General features: G+C 48.8%; 7 protein-coding genes across 7 annotated transcripts; 2 read left to right on the top strand and 5 right to left on the bottom strand.

The window, feature by feature from the left end:
- Positions 1 to 1,921: 1,921 nt before the first annotated feature.
- Positions 1,922 to 3,022, bottom strand: VTN77DRAFT_9627 (uncharacterized protein; the record flags this gene model as incomplete). Its single annotated transcript, XM_069426255.1, has 1 exon — positions 1,922 to 3,022. One exon carries the CDS (start codon positions 3,020 to 3,022, stop codon positions 1,922 to 1,924), a length of 1,101 nt encoding a protein of 366 aa, XP_069273821.1.
- A 747-nt stretch (positions 3,023 to 3,769) lies between these two features.
- VTN77DRAFT_9626 (uncharacterized protein) lies at positions 3,770 to 4,294 on the bottom strand (the record flags this gene model as incomplete). Its single annotated transcript, XM_069426254.1, has 1 exon — positions 3,770 to 4,294. The coding sequence occupies one exon, from the start codon at positions 4,292 to 4,294 to the stop codon at positions 3,770 to 3,772; it is 525 nt and encodes a 174-aa protein (XP_069273820.1).
- A 2,020-nt stretch (positions 4,295 to 6,314) lies between these two features.
- On the bottom strand, positions 6,315 to 7,044 carry VTN77DRAFT_9625 (uncharacterized protein; the record flags this gene model as incomplete). Its single annotated transcript, XM_069426253.1, has 3 exons — positions 6,315 to 6,733; positions 6,852 to 6,885; positions 6,979 to 7,044. 3 exons carry the CDS (start codon positions 7,042 to 7,044, stop codon positions 6,315 to 6,317), a joined length of 519 nt encoding a protein of 172 aa, XP_069273819.1.
- A 752-nt stretch (positions 7,045 to 7,796) lies between these two features.
- VTN77DRAFT_9624 (uncharacterized protein) lies at positions 7,797 to 8,742 on the bottom strand (the record flags this gene model as incomplete). Its single annotated transcript, XM_069426252.1, has 2 exons — positions 7,797 to 8,316; positions 8,378 to 8,742. 2 exons carry the CDS (start codon positions 8,740 to 8,742, stop codon positions 7,797 to 7,799), a joined length of 885 nt encoding a protein of 294 aa, XP_069273818.1.
- A 2,022-nt stretch (positions 8,743 to 10,764) lies between these two features.
- VTN77DRAFT_9623 (uncharacterized protein) lies at positions 10,765 to 11,181 on the top strand (the record flags this gene model as incomplete). The annotated part of the gene is made up of 1 exon (XM_069426251.1): positions 10,765 to 11,181. One exon carries the CDS (start codon positions 10,765 to 10,767, stop codon positions 11,179 to 11,181), a length of 417 nt encoding a protein of 138 aa, XP_069273817.1.
- Positions 11,182 to 11,482: 301 nt separating this feature from the next.
- VTN77DRAFT_9622 (uncharacterized protein) lies at positions 11,483 to 12,350 on the top strand (the record flags this gene model as incomplete). Its single annotated transcript, XM_069426250.1, has 4 exons — positions 11,483 to 11,491; positions 11,546 to 11,754; positions 11,803 to 11,952; positions 12,032 to 12,350. 4 exons carry the CDS (start codon positions 11,483 to 11,485, stop codon positions 12,348 to 12,350), a joined length of 687 nt encoding a protein of 228 aa, XP_069273816.1.
- Positions 12,351 to 13,083: 733 nt separating this feature from the next.
- Positions 13,084 to 13,569, bottom strand: VTN77DRAFT_9621 (uncharacterized protein; the record flags this gene model as incomplete). Its single annotated transcript, XM_069426249.1, has 3 exons — positions 13,084 to 13,096; positions 13,172 to 13,291; positions 13,358 to 13,569. The coding sequence occupies 3 exons, from the start codon at positions 13,567 to 13,569 to the stop codon at positions 13,084 to 13,086; spliced, it is 345 nt and encodes a 114-aa protein (XP_069273815.1).
- Between the last annotated feature and the right edge of the window lie 1,469 nt (positions 13,570 to 15,038).

Raw genomic sequence — 15,038 nt, 5'->3', positions numbered from 1 at the left:
GATGTTTGCATAACTATGCACGAGTACAACCCATTTATGAAGCACACGACACAGAACGGACAGGGACTGCAGACAGGGAGTCGTTGGGGAATTTTGATTTATTCTTGTCACAGAATAATGGATTCTACTGCTGGTACAGCTCTGTAACTGTCTGTAATAGTAGTCTACAGTAGCTGAATTAACTTTGGTGGTTCTCTCATATGAAACGAGCCGTTCCAATTCCAGCGGTTAACACCCCGGGATAACCTCAGACGCTGCGGCAACAGGGATGCTGTGCTGTGCTTTTCTTCTTTCCAACTTGGGGACGCTCTGCGCTCTAATTACCAACTTCGGCATATTTTACGAGTCTGACCGGGGCCAAAACGTTTCCTGCACGAGTGTTGGTTTCGACTCGATGATTATTGCCCGTTTAGGTTGGACTGGCCAAAGTTATATATAAGATAATGATTTTGGAAAGTAATGATCCCAACAGACGTGAAGATGGTCCTCATAACGAAAGCTCAGACTAGCAGCTGCGAACCAGCATCGCGGGGTGGCTGGTTACTTTCTTTCTCTAGTTCAACAACTGAACAGTGAATCCAATCCTGTAGAATTGTTAGTCTGCTTTGCGCCCTGCTAAATAAACCCCGAGCCATCCGGTCCGCGTCATGCCGCTAAGGACGAATCGCACCACTGAACTTAGCGCCCCCAAGAGACGGGATCCAGTCTGGTGATTGAAATTTGAGATCCTGATCTGGGGGCTGTGTTTTAGGCATCCCGAGGAATGAATCTCTCCAACCCTGATGATATATTTGGAATAATTAATCTAAATAAAACGATGCCTGTAGTTTGGATTACACAGCCATGAACGATCCTGAATCCAGTCGGTTGGACACATGGCTCAGCGTCGGTCGCGGACTCGCTTAAGAGTTCACAAGGGACGCCCAGGCTAGTTCAGCCGGGCTTTCGCATTCTGCACAACAGATTGTCTAATCAGATCATCAGGTCGGACACTCGGGACAAAGAGGTCCGTCCGACGCCGGTCACAGCACGGACTCGCAGATCAGGAAGTCGTTAATCGCATACCATAGTTCCGAACTCCGTACGGAGTACTCCGTACATTCAAAACTTCACTGGAATGATAATAACGCAATCCGAAGGGGAGATCGCACATTACTCTGTATGTAGTTGAACCACTTTCTCCGTCTATAATCATATCGACTTTTTCCAGAGCTGCTTACTGCTCACTGCTTAGTCATCAGAGTCCAGGACTCAGATCCAGTGATCTGATCATCTGATCATCTTCTCTCACCTGATGACTGTACAGACCTCTATAATTTGTAAGCTGCCAGGTAGAGGAAATAGATACCTTGTCGTCCCTTGTGGTCCTTACAACCATGTCCTTTACGAAGTAATCTCTTGGCCTCTAATGAACTGTTGATTTCCAGACGTTAAATTAATTTTACGCCATCTAGAATCACTATATTATGCCTAGTCCTATTAGCAAGGGATACGCATCAGTGAGGGAGACAAATACCAGTAACGGACGGATATAGCAAGAATTATAGTAAAGGAATATAGGTAGGGAGCCCACCTGGAAAGTAAATGACACATGCCACAATACAGGGAATATGTGAAGAATATGAGTAGGAAGCCTCCCTGGAAAGGAGATAATAAAAACTATATTGTATAGTAGGCACAGTACATAGGTACAAAAGTCACAGGCATAGAATAGTATATAGTAGTGACTAGTTGTTACCACTTACAGAACATAGCGGTCCTCTCTCAGAGATACTTCGAGAAGCCTGTCTGTAAGTTACCATTGTATGTTGTCGACCCTACTAGAATCAATTTTTTTTAAAAAAAGTTTGTAGTTGAATTTGTATGTGACGGAGTATGTATGTAGGTATAGAATACATTGAGATAAGAAGACCAGGCATCACTACACGTTTTCTTGCCTATTATCCGTCATCTGCCGCGTTCCAGCATTGGTTGGCTTTTGGCTGGTGGCCCGGGACGAGAGGTTTGTCACAGAAAGAAGTGCCCTCACATTTGTGCTTCCGTCTTTTGCAAGGACGCCGATCTTGTCTTTCTCTTCCAAGAGCCTATCCGCCTCTTCTCCCTTGCCAGTGGCGTGCAGAATCCTGGCTATCACCGCATGCACTTCCAGAAGAATGGGACTCGGCAGCTCATATTGGGGATCATAGTTTGTGAAGGCCACAATACCAGACGAAGGAAGATGTTTTTTGACGTCGGATCGAGGGTTATAATTCTTGATCTGATAGACATGCTCACGTTCTGTTTTCTCCAGTGCGATTGTGAAATCCCCGAATTTGCGGTGAACGTAGCTATGCATCGTCATAGCATTCCTTGGGTGATTGATTGAGTCGGCTATGAAGTTGATTCTGCTGCGTACAGAAGGGAAATAGCGAAAGATGGTCACCCAAATTTCGGAAATTCTGTGATGCTCTTCTTCCGTTGAATAGCTTGCTCTGGAAAATGGTATTATGTGAGCCAGTTCTGTGTCGGCTTCCAATGCATCACTTTGGTTGGGTTCCAGGGCGGCAGTTTGAGAATCAAAACTTCCAGCAATAACGCACTTGTTTCCATCGCGAGAGAGGCAGGCTTGTTTCAGCCATCTCTGGGAATTTCGAGTAGCCGGTTCAGTTATTTGAGACGCGACGTTTTCAATGGAGTCTTCGAGACCGAAGCGAGGGGACAGTGTGATCGATGGGGTTTTCCCATGAGCTTTCATTGGAAACAGGAGCCCTTCAACCAGAGAAAGCGAAAGTTGATATAACTGTTCGTCGCCCTCACACCCTGCAATATCGGCGACTACGTTCTTCTTCCCATCCTGGGGAAGATATTTGAGGAATGCCTGCAGAACTGAGACAGTACTATCGTCTGCTTTATTAGGCTTGTACTTGTTGAGCCTGGGCTCAGCATCATACTTCACATTCACAAAGGTAGTCACATCAGAAGGCGCTCGTGAGAGATCTGAAGAGGAGCGGCGGGAAGACTGTCCAGGCACTTCCAGATTCATCCTGAGGGGTCTGAGCCCAGAGGTTTGAGGCCAGAGGTTTGAGGCCAGAGATGGCTTAGAGAAGAGAAAAAAAAATGAAGTGAGGTTAAGGATGAGGAGGTCAGATCAGAGCTGAAGTGAAAAATTAGGAAGTCACAGTGCCACCTGGGCCTAATCGTTGCCTATTGCAGTTACCATGGAAATGCTGTGATACCAGCTGCCACAAGAGAACGATGGTTAAGCAATGTAATGGAACTAATAACCAAATAAATATGCCAAAAAAACTCAACATAAAATTGAAAGTCATTGATTTAATGCTCGATCCCAACAAGAGGCTTACTTTATGGAACCTAAAGCATAGTATTTGGTTGAAGCAAAACACCAATCAATCTGAGATTATTTATCAATCCCATGTAGTGTAGTCTTTTTATCATCTTGGATTCTGTCAGGTTTAATATTAATGAAACTGCAATTAATAAGTGAGAAATTTTAGTTTCCAGCCATCTTGGCCTTATTACCTCGCGGTATACAGCGATGACGGAGTACTGACAAGACAAAATATTGATCTGGCTAAACCTGATTAGATATCTCCCCGACTTACGCTACCTAGTTACAATGTTCCGAATCCAATTTTTTTTCTTTTTTTCCTTTTTCTCTCTTCTTGCTTCTTAAAATGATCAAGTTCATAGAAAAATGGGTGGTGCGTAAATAATGTACAGTTCAATACTGTACTCGTGCTCTAACTCATCCACCCATGCAAGCAGCATGTTACGTGGCAGGTACCTGCCCGCAGCCTTCCCATCTCACCCTCAATGTAAAGGTTCCACCGTGTCTTGAACCCCGTCTCCGACCTCTTGGATGCAGTAATAAAATAGAGATCCTGGAGGCTTGGTGGAAATTGCTCCGGAACATAACATGTCTATTCCCTAACCCACCCCATAATAATGAACTGGAAGGCTCAGTCATTTCCCGTAGTGTCGATGATGTAGACATTGGATTCTCGACGTTCACCATTAAACCAGTTTGCCAGCCGGTTGTTTGCTGGTCTATCGGGGAGCTGCGGAACAATAACGGACTTTCCAGAATCAGGACGAATGGAGCTCGAGACGATTTTCTTGCCAAAATGGCATCCATGGTGTCCTGGACGTGAATATATGCGAAAAGGTGTGCTGCTCTGGACAACCCAGCTGCCCAGGATACCAGACCCGATCTTCCTTCCGGGGTATCCTTTTCCAAAAACGAGAATTGGTTGTAATGGATCTGCTGATCACAACGTCTCGCGTCGAAGGTCATCCAGCCTGTCCATGAGGTCAGGATGAGTGCGGTTCTGGCGCGGCCACAACACAGGAAGAAACCAGAAGCAAGCGTTCCATATGAGGGTTATAGGTTGAGCATCTCTGCCGGAAGTTGCTCTGGATGTTGCTGTCCCTTTTTCCTGCTCTTGTACTGTTGATTCCAAGTCCCATTTTGCTTGTTGTGAAGCTTGCACGAAGGGATCTCCGGTCCTCGCCCTCCTTGAGTCGTGGCGAGTGTTTCTCGTACAATCTCGTCCGGAACTCCTAGGCTCTGAGCTGTTCAAATAGTTTCTTTGCCTCAGTGGTCTGCCATTGCGCCTCAGTGCCACCAAGTCCCGTATGGATTTTTTTTCTTAATCTGTGTTCTTTCCAGTTATAGTGCGCTCGATATTCTCAGCCTGGGCTCGGAACTTGGCCTTGAATGACCCCTGAGCATTCAGCTTCTTTCTCGCTTGATCAATACTGTCATTTAGGTACCTTTCTCCCGCTCGAGTTGCTCGAAGCTCTCAGCCGGGCGCTTGCTTGGCGTGTTTGTCGACTCGGACTCGCTGGACATCTTGAAGGTAGACAGAGGGGACGTAAAAGGAGAACTTGACACGACGCTCATAGAATGAAGTCAATAAAAGGATCACAATGGAATGTTACCAGGATCTCATAAGAGAGTGGAAGGATGGATGGTAGAAGTTAGGTAGGTACCTACCTAGTAGATAGTTGTTCCTTAATCGTTAGATTTACCCAGGTACCCCTCTCTTTCCTCCTTCCTTCCTTCTTTCTCTACCTACCTAGATGGGTAGGCACCCACCCACATCTTGAGGCAGCAATGTAAGGTTATGGAATGTCAGTTGGCCAAGCACCGTCAGACAGTATCCAAAGGTTAGGTAGACAACCTTGGAATGTTGCCATCCTTCCCTTTTCTGGTCACGGATAGATGGATGGGCATTTTTGAGGTATGGCTATGGCATCCCACGATGAGAAAAAGAAGATATTGCAGTTGTACTTTGTATATAGGGTATAATATGTAGTTACATCTATGTCTATTACTTCCCTCCCATTTCAACGGCAAGAAGAGTACCTATGTTATGAACACAAGGAAAGATCAATCGATCAAGCCCAATTTCATTGCAAGAATAATGACAACAAAACAAGTAAATATAAAATATAAAAAGCTCACACCAGGGGTCTTCCCCCTCGAAGGAAACCCGCAGACGCTACGAAAACCCCCATAAGTTAACGCCTGGCTGATAGGGGATTTTGCTTGGAAAAAAAACAAAGAAAGAAAAAAGAGGTTCGAACAGGGGACCCCCAGCGGGCGAGGATCGAACTACCTATACAGCCAGGGGGCCTGTTCTTTATGAGGGAGAATACTTTTTGAAAATAGATATGCTTCAAGGTTGCTACCTAGAGGCGAGCCCAGGGTATCAGAGGCTCCAGAGATACCTAGGTATCTAGGTAGGGTATAGGATTCGGCTCAGGTCGGAAGTACTATATAGCAAGATTTGTGTATTTTGTACTTCAGGATTATAGCACGGAATTCAGCTTACTCTACGGCAGCAAGTGGGCAGGCAGAATTTAGAGCTAGGGAACTTGATGATTGATTGATTGTAATGAGATATGTATGGAAGACAGCTGACGTGCTTCTTCTAGATATGATATTTCTTTTCAGAAAGTCTTACTTACCTACCTAGATAGTCCCGTCCAGGCTCTTGACATCCGTCCTAGATCAATCAATTGAACAGATGAATTGCGTTTAATTCTCTCTTCGCCTGGCGACTGCCAGGAGGTGGTCCGCATTTCCGAGTACATGAGGATCTTCAGTAAATTGCATCACTGCATCGACCCATGCCTCGTATGCTTCGTTTTGTAACAGATTCACCTTGGACGCCAGTCCGCCTCCCAAGAAGCCCTCACAAGCCACGAGTCGTTCCACAGCCAATCCGGTTGATGAAGCTTTCTTAAATAAAGCCCGGATCTCCTCTGGATGCGAATGGTGGGAGACGGTCCGTAGGTTCCGTGTGTACTTACCTCCAGAAGAAGAAGAGGTAATCGCGGTAGAAGGACGTCTGCTCCTCCCAGAGGCGCATGGGATCGCGCTGCGCCAGGTCGCGGAGGTGCGCAAACTTGGTGACAAACGCCGCCAGGAAGAAACCTCCCGGTCGAAGCATTGCGGCGCAGGCGCAGACGCAGACGACCTCCAGCCGTTCGGATTCCTCCATGAGATGGTACAGCGGTCCCTGGCAGAGAATCAGATCGTAGCCCTCGTCACCGTCGCCCATCTTCAAAATGGATGATGCGTACTGCCGAATGTGTCGTGCATCAGCTTGCTGGATGCCTGCGAGCGAGACGCCAGACTGGGCCGCAAACAACCGGGCGACGTCGAGTTCCGACTGCGAGATATCGACCAGAATTACTGCGTGGCCTAGTTGTGCTAGCTTGACGGCTGTCTCGGGGGACTAGTTAGCTTAGGAACCTGCCGGTTTTCCTTATTTACCCGTACATAAGAAGCAAGCGCAACAATACTATAGCAATATCAACACTCTGTGAATTTGGATTCATACCATACCGTCCCGTTCCACCCCCGAGATCCAGAATCTACAATCGGGTGCGTGTGCCGAGTTTCAACTGATCAAGGCACTGCCCGATGATTCTCCATGACATCGAGAACTCAAGCCGACTGTCACTCACGAGCCGGTCATGCTCCAGGTTCGCGTTCAGATTGTACCAGTTTGCAACCGTTTGAGTATCGGTCATTATTCTTTGGAGTCACTCTCGAGGACTAACTGTTTATGCGATATAGAAGTGCTGTTGCAAAAGGGGGGGGGGGGGGAAGGCTGTGCGAACACCCCGACGGGGTTGGCTGTAAGCAGAAAATGCCTCAATTAGGTGCCAGTGATAGGACGCAGGATACGCAGGTAGTAGGAGGTAGTTCCCTCCCGCTCTTCTTCTGCCCCGTGATTTCCTTGGCTAGTCTTCTAGTATATAATGGAAAAAAGATGTCGATAATTCACTTGTGAGGTTTGGAGGCTTGGGAGCACGCGATCTTAGCGCACACTACACCTAATCATTTTGTGACAATCCTTTGATCAGTGAAAGAATTATTTTCCTGTTATGGGATATCTAACCACCAACTGCGAAAAGAGAAGGAGATATAATATGGAATGAGAGGTAACATTCTCATCACGTAAGATGGATTCGCACAGTGTCACGTGACTTCGCCTGCAAGCCCTAACTGGGAGAGAATAATGATATGACCTCCATATCACCCATTTCCCCATTTACAAATCAATTTATTACAAATATAGTATAAACATGTTTTCATCCGAATAGGCATTGTCAACAATCAGTCAAAGTTCATCAAAGCTAGCCCCAGATCCTCATTATATACCCTAAACGCCAGATACCTCCCTGTCCCCGTTTCTTTAAGATCAAGGAAGGGAAAATACACGTCGCAAAAGAAGAAAGAAGATACATATACATATCTTAATCATGCTTCTTTTCTTGTCCTAGGACCCCGCCGAGGCTAAAGCCTGGAACGCTTTAACCAGCCCCATGGCCGCCCCCGCAGCAGCTCCCCCCACGAGCACCATCTGGACTCCTCCCATCACCCCCCGTCGGATGTTCTGCGTGCCTTTCCACCCCGACACAAAGCAGGTCTTGCCGTATCCGAACAGGAAAAGGGTGACGACCATGGTCACGATGGACCAGCGCAGCGCGTAGAACGCCTCGTGCGGCCCGACGAAGAAGTACGGCATCAACGGCACAAAGCCGCCGACGAAATAGCCCAAGGCGATGGTCAGGGCGCATGTGAAGGCGCGAGAGCCCGACGGTTCGGGCAGGGTGTGGTGGAAGTTCATCAAAAACGACGGCAGGTTGGGAGAGGAGGCGAGGTGACTTGTCAGGTCTGAGAGGACGTGCGGGGGAAGATCATACGGGGCGAAGATGTCGGAGATCATGTTCGCCGTGGCAGACGGGTCGGTGGCCGTTTGCTGGCATGTTTGCTTCAGCGTCGCGCGATATGATTCTCTATAGCCTAGTCAACAATAGATCGAGAGTGAAAGCTAAGGTATCTGGCAGACTGGCTCACTCTTCACTCTTGGCTCCGAGGTAGCCTCCCAATCCCATGGAGATGGCTCCAGCAATCAGCTCCGCCAACCCTCCAAATACCACCACCTTGGTGTCGTCCAAGGTCGACAGACCGGCTGTGAGCGCAAAGGGCACGGTCATGCCGTCAGACAGCCCGATGATGGCATCCGACACCACGCGTGCATCGACGATCTTGAAGCTCTTTCTCTCATTCCTGCCGGTCTCAGACGACGAGCCCGACGGCGCAGACTCGAGGTCACCCACTTCCTTCCCCAGCGGTTCTCGAGAGTCTTTCTCCGAATCCGTAAACTCGGATGACACTGGCGAATATCGAGCCAGGAAATTCTTCACCGACGAGAGGGACATGATGGCTCTTCCAATCGATGTCACGACAAGATTGACGAATTGGTTATGAGCCCGCCCGACGTTAGATGCAGGATCAATGCAGGAGGAAGAGGTTGACGCTGAGAGAGGCCGCCAGCATTACAATGTTGAGGATGCACGAGGACTCCGTAGGTGCTGTGAAGACCGCGTACAAGCAAGGAGCCGCAGTTAAAAATGAAAGCAGAATCGAGGGGGTCAACCGAAACGACCCAATCATGGGATGGTAATTAGCATTCTGTCCGACAGTCCTCTTCTAGGCTCAGTTCCTTGGCCCAAGAGGGAAGGCGACACACGAGAACAATCCATTACCTAGGTATGATTCCACGGAGCCTCCGACAAGCCCGTGGCGGATGACAGACGTGAGGCCGCGAGCCTATCGACAAGTATCGAGGGGCCAACGTGCACGGCAAGATATCTTGTTTCCGTTGCACGTTGCCAAGATACGACGTTGCAATTGGCCCAACCTCGCCAGCATCCCCGGCCGAAGAGTGGGCCTGATTGGGAGTGGGGAAGGTGCTGATGCTTGTCAACAATTAACTTTTCGCCTGGCTGGAGCTTGCCGCCAATCCGGTGCCGTCAATTTCTCAGCCGGCTCCTGCCTAGTCTAGGTAGATACTTACCAAGCTAGGTAGTCACGAACCTCTGCCCAACCAGGTTCGAGCAGGCAGGCACGCGACAAGCTGGCCAACCTCCTGCCGATGTACTCCGTAGGTAGCAATTGGGAAGGTGCTCCTTCCGTCATGACCTCCCAGGAAGGAGCCTGCACGAGGACCGACTATTACCTCTTGTACTCCGACTCCGTACGACACTGCCACTCCCGCTAGTTAAATTGAGGTACCTAATTTCTTGCGGGTTATCAGACGGATCGTGGGGATTATTACGTAGGTAGTTTAATAACTTGGTCACTTGTTAGATTATTATTATCACTCCACGAGATTATCGCTATAACGGTAGGGTAATAGTATACGTCAGCAGTGACCAACTCTTGGAGGTGTTAGATGGATCCATTGGAAGGTCGTACTCCGATCTTACTAGGCATCTGTCAGTCAAGCAGTAACTCTAATGCAAAATCAATGCACCTAAGATAAGGCCGTCTGCAGCTCTTTCTAGATTATTATAGTAGTGAGAGTGGGTCGTCGGTAGGAACAGCATTAGCCCTGAAGGAAATTATTCTCACACAGGTTTGACTCCACAAGCAACGTTACTCCAATACGATCTGAATAAAATAATGCTGGCGCCGGCATGGAAAGCATGCCCCGGTCGTGGACTAAATCGATGGTAACTGTCCCAGTCCCACAGTTTACCTCAATGATCTTTCTGAATGGAGTCCAGACTGAGACCTACTCGGCTATCTGATCCGAATGCCCTCGATTCCATTCATTCTCCCGTCTCTACCTAGTTCTTTTGATTACTCTGCGCTCCTCCCGCAGAATAATTCTACCGAAGTTTCCGCCATTATTCTGGTCGCCACGCGGTGGAACTGGCTAGGATCGCGGGCGCACGTGCGTCGAGGACGAGGCCGAGGGGGCCAAACAAGATTCTCGTCAAAGCAAGCCTTGCAGCCGGCGTCAAGATGTGGAGATGAGATGACAGCCGGGGCCTGGAAGGATGCCGAGTGCGATTTCGGGATCAACCGACCTGCATGCTGGAGGAGTCCGTGTTGGACAGGGGAGGTCGACGCCGGGCCACCATAAATAAATGGCTGCGCCCAAGATCGATAGGCAGGATGAGACCAGCCTTCGACTTGAGATCAAGCACCGCCAGCTCTTCTTCGTAGCTACCTAGGTAGTACACAATGAAGTCGACTCTGGCTGCGACCACCATCGCCGCTTTGACCGCGGCGGGTGCTGCTCTCCCCGCGCCCAGGGCCAACAACAGTGTCTGGGACAACATCAGAAGCAATGTAAGGAAATCCTCATGGTGAATTGAATTGATCATCTATGTCAAGCAAGTTGATGCTCACCAGCGTCGTGTGACCCGCAGATCAAGCATGTCATCTACCTCATGATGGAGAACCACTCCTTTGACAACATCGCTGGATACTGGACCTTCCATCCGGGCATTGATAACCTGGCCAACCTGGGCAAGTCCTTCTGCAACGAATATACCAACCCCAACTGGACCGTCTGGGGGGAGCCTCTCTTGATCTGTGCCGCACCGTACGAGAGCGAGGTGCCTCTAGCCGACCCGGACCACAACTTCGCAGGCACCTCGTATGAGATCTACCGGACCTGGTACCCGACCAAGGACTCGGTCCCCAACATGGGAGGCTTCATCGAGCGGCAGTCTGAGAAGTACCAAGAGACGCCAGGCCAGTCGGCGTTTGTGATCAAGGCCTTCAGCGAGAAGGAAACCGCCACGTTGGTCGAGCTTGCCCAGAACTTTGCCTTTTTCGACTCCTACGTAAGTCTTTATGAATAATGAAGTCTTGCACGAATGATTACTGACTGATTCGTAAACAGCATGCCGAACACCCTGGTCCGACCAACCCTAACCGTCAATTCGCCACGGCTGCAACGACCTGCGGTTTTGTCGACAACACCAACCAGGCGTCCGGTTGGTTCAACAATGTGACGGGTGTTAGCTGCGCCACGTCTATTTTCGAGGCCCTCAGCAAGAAGAACATCACCTGGAAGAACGTAAGTGCCATTGCACTGCAGAAAATACAGTCTTTGCTGATCACAGCCGATAGTACTATGAGTCGGATATCATCGACTCCTTCATGTACGAGGTAAGAAGCATCCTGGATATCCCTGGCGAATTCTCGTTCTGACATACAATCTAGTGGGTTCAAGAGAATGCAATGGAGAACATTGTCCACGCCGACCAGTTCTACCGCGACCTGCAGGAGGGCACTCTGCCGCAGTTCTCGTACTACAACCCGGAGTGCTGCAACATCACGTCGATGCACCCGTTGAGCAACCTGGCCACCGGAGAGCTGCTGATCAAGCACCTGTACGATGCGGTCCGCAACTCGCAGTACTGGGACAATGCGTAAGCATCCATCCAGACTCTTGGGAAGACAAGGCACTGACGTTCTAGTTTGATTATTATCAACTTCGACGAGCACGGTGGATTCGCTGACCACGTGCCTCCGCCGACGAACATCCCTGCGCCCGAGGACAACATCACGTTTACCGGCCTGTCGGACGGCCACAACGTGACCTACGACTTCACGCGTCTTGGTGTGCGGTATGTAACACCCAATGCCTATATATTGATCAAAACAAGGAGTCCATCCTTTCTATATCTCAACTAACGTTTTTTGCAGTGTGCCCGCCTTCCTCATCTCCCCCTGGATCCCCGCCAACACCCTGATCCACGACGAGGGCACCAACTACGCGAACAACTCGGCCTACACACACTCGTCGATGTTGCACTTCCTGCAGGAGCTCTGGGGCCTGGAGGGCCTCAACAACCGGGTGCAGTGGGCCAAGACGTTCGAGTACGTCTTCAGCGACCAGAAGCGCGAGGACACGCCGACCAACCTGTCGACGCCGATCTGGTATGGAGGCAGTACCGGGCCCCAGCCGTACCCGTACTACCTCCTCAACCAGCCATACTCGTACTATGAGGAGATTGGTGCGTAGACAGGTAGGTAGTTCGTCTGGATGTGTTAGCATGAAGGCAATCAACTTTCATCACATATGTATGTATGTATGTACATACATACATACATACATACAGTACATATAGCATTAGTTTTTCTATAGTCTGTATTTAGTATATAGTATTTTATACTATTTTCTAGTACAATGTTCTTGATGCAAATGCAAGGAATTAAATTCCTTCCCTTCCCATATTAATGCGCGGAGATGGAATGACTCTATCCACTGACCGTGACACTAGCAACCGCAATAAGAGCAGAGCAAGTACACACACAGAGACACAGACACACACACAGAGAGAGAGAAAAGCAAATAGTATATAAATCGAACAAACCAGCAAAGCGTGAGAGTGCGAGACAAGAGTACAGTACATCAATCAATACAGATCAGATATGTACAGCACAGTACTCCGTACAGTACAACAAACACCAAACAAACAACCTAGGTAACCGGGTAATACAGGAGCAAAAAACAAAACAAAATGAAAAAAAGCCTGAAGTATTATTTAGGGTACACACGTACATTCGCTTCGCTTCGCTTCCCCCAGGGTAGCGCGGCAGAAATTGGAAGACACAGACAAACAAACACGGCATATGTGATGTAGATAGAAGGTAAGGTAAGGCTGAAGTGAAGGATACGGATATATGGTCTGCTCGTCCGTTCGTTCAAACGATGGCGGGCGGGTATTATTTATTAATTGGTGGTGATGTTCTTTTTACTGAGCATGTCTGCGAGATAGATATATTAGCATCATAAGGTCCATACACAAACAGACGGCAGATGGATAGAGAAATTGTACTTACGATCTTCTCTTCTCCAGCTTCGTGGCATGCTCCGATGAGGCAGCAGCAGCCGCTCCGTTGCCCCAGAGCCGGCTCTTGTATGTCGGGAAGGAGGTGTGGTTCCAGATATTGACAAGAACGCTAATGGATGTCCGTCAGTCAGGTATTCTTCCCGGGATAATGTTATGTTCAAGCAAGGAAACCCACCTCTGGCTCCGATCCTTGTACTCCTCGTCCTTCAACTCCTTCACGCCCACCTTCATCCCGTCCCTGCTGAACAGGACATGCTTCTTCTCCATCTTTTCTCGCGTCTTGTGGCCCACCTCCTGCGCGATGCTGTAGAAGACGAACCAGACAAAGGCGACAAAGCCCACGACGACGAGGAGAATCAGTAGAGGGACCAGACTTTGAACAGCCATTGGATCGTATTTCGATTAGTATCCTCAATCTTTTTTTTTTCTTTCTGCTCAATTCGTCTGTCTGTTTGTTCGACTTGTGCGACACAATTGTCTTTCGAGATCGTTCACGTTCGTTAAAGTAGGACGGAAATAAACAAAATGAATGACGGATGTTTCGTTAATGCTCGTCTCGTCTTGTTGGAACGTTCTTTACTGGTCAAGATAATATCGTCGGGCTCGTGACTTTGGTAATTCAATTCAATTCAATTCAATTCAATCGTAGCGGCCTTGATTGAGCTCGTGGCGCATTGATTAGATCGGTAAGTTCAAGGAAGGGAATGCGGGGACGGCGGTTAAAAAAGGAGGTAGGTGGATCCAGGGACCAGCACGAGGACTCTGTCTCTTGTGGCTTGTGTGTCTGTGCGTCCGACCCACTCACGAGGCTGGGCTCCTCGACTGACGTGACGTTCCCAGCAAAAGCGACGAGATTTATTGTGGCGTTGCGAAAGAAATCTGCAGTCTGACGAGATTTAAACACGAAACAAGCGCCCACAGGATTTGGAACCACACAGTCCCTATACAGTACTTGAGTGGACTGCAGGAAGAGAAAGCCTTTTAAAATGTCTCGCGAAGAAGGATTCCCGCGAAGAAAGCAGTCGAATTAGCGACACAAGAATGAAGGAAGAGAAAGCAAGAATGCGACAGTGACACAAGACTCGGGCGGATAGACGAACGTCGTCAGTGTGACCTGAAACAAGCAGAGGACGGGAACGATCCAGTGGTTCGTGACTGCGATCCACACTTTCAGCTGGGCGAGTCAGAGGTTGCGTGCCCCTGGAGCTATGTAATAATCAGTAATAACTGCGAGCCTTTCAGAGGGAGCCATTATTATTATCACCTTATCAGATCTGCAGCCTGCAGCTGCCACCACAGCCACAACGGGCGACCGCGCAACGCCTCTTGTTATCTAGTGGATCCACCTCTGGGCGGGGAGTTACGCCCAGTCACAAGTTACTACCCGTATGGACTCCGACTATCGAGTTGGCGGGTGCCCGCGCAGAAACAGGTCAGCTGGGTTCAGGACAGCTGGCGTGAGCTGCCTACCTAACCAACAAAGGTAGCCAGCCAATTGCTCTTTACTCTTTGCTTTACGGAATACTCCGTTATGAGTGGGTCTGTGGACCAAATGACAGCACATAGTTTTGATGCCGTTAAGGTGACTCAGCACTATCTGCTCGCAAAAGAATCCACAGAATTCCTTCTGGCGCGAATGACATTGACAAATTTTTCGAGCTGGTGACACGAGAAGATTCACCAGAAGTTCTGTACTGTACGGAGTACCTTTGGAGAAACCTCGAAGCAGGACATGCGCTGTCCCAGAAGTAGACGCTTACTTGACTATCCGATCAAATCTATTAATATCTCAGATAACTCGAGTAAGGCATATTATGTCATTTCGCAGGAAATCTATGAATCACCGTCAAGTGAGA

The sequence above is a fragment of the Rasamsonia byssochlamydoides genome (assembly GCF_041956645.1).
Source record: "Rasamsonia byssochlamydoides strain NRRL 3658 unplaced genomic scaffold VTN77scaffold_90, whole genome shotgun sequence".
NCBI classification, from domain to species: domain Eukaryota; kingdom Fungi; phylum Ascomycota; class Eurotiomycetes; order Eurotiales; family Trichocomaceae; genus Rasamsonia; species Rasamsonia byssochlamydoides.
This window is presented reverse-complemented; position numbering and strand designations above follow the sequence as displayed.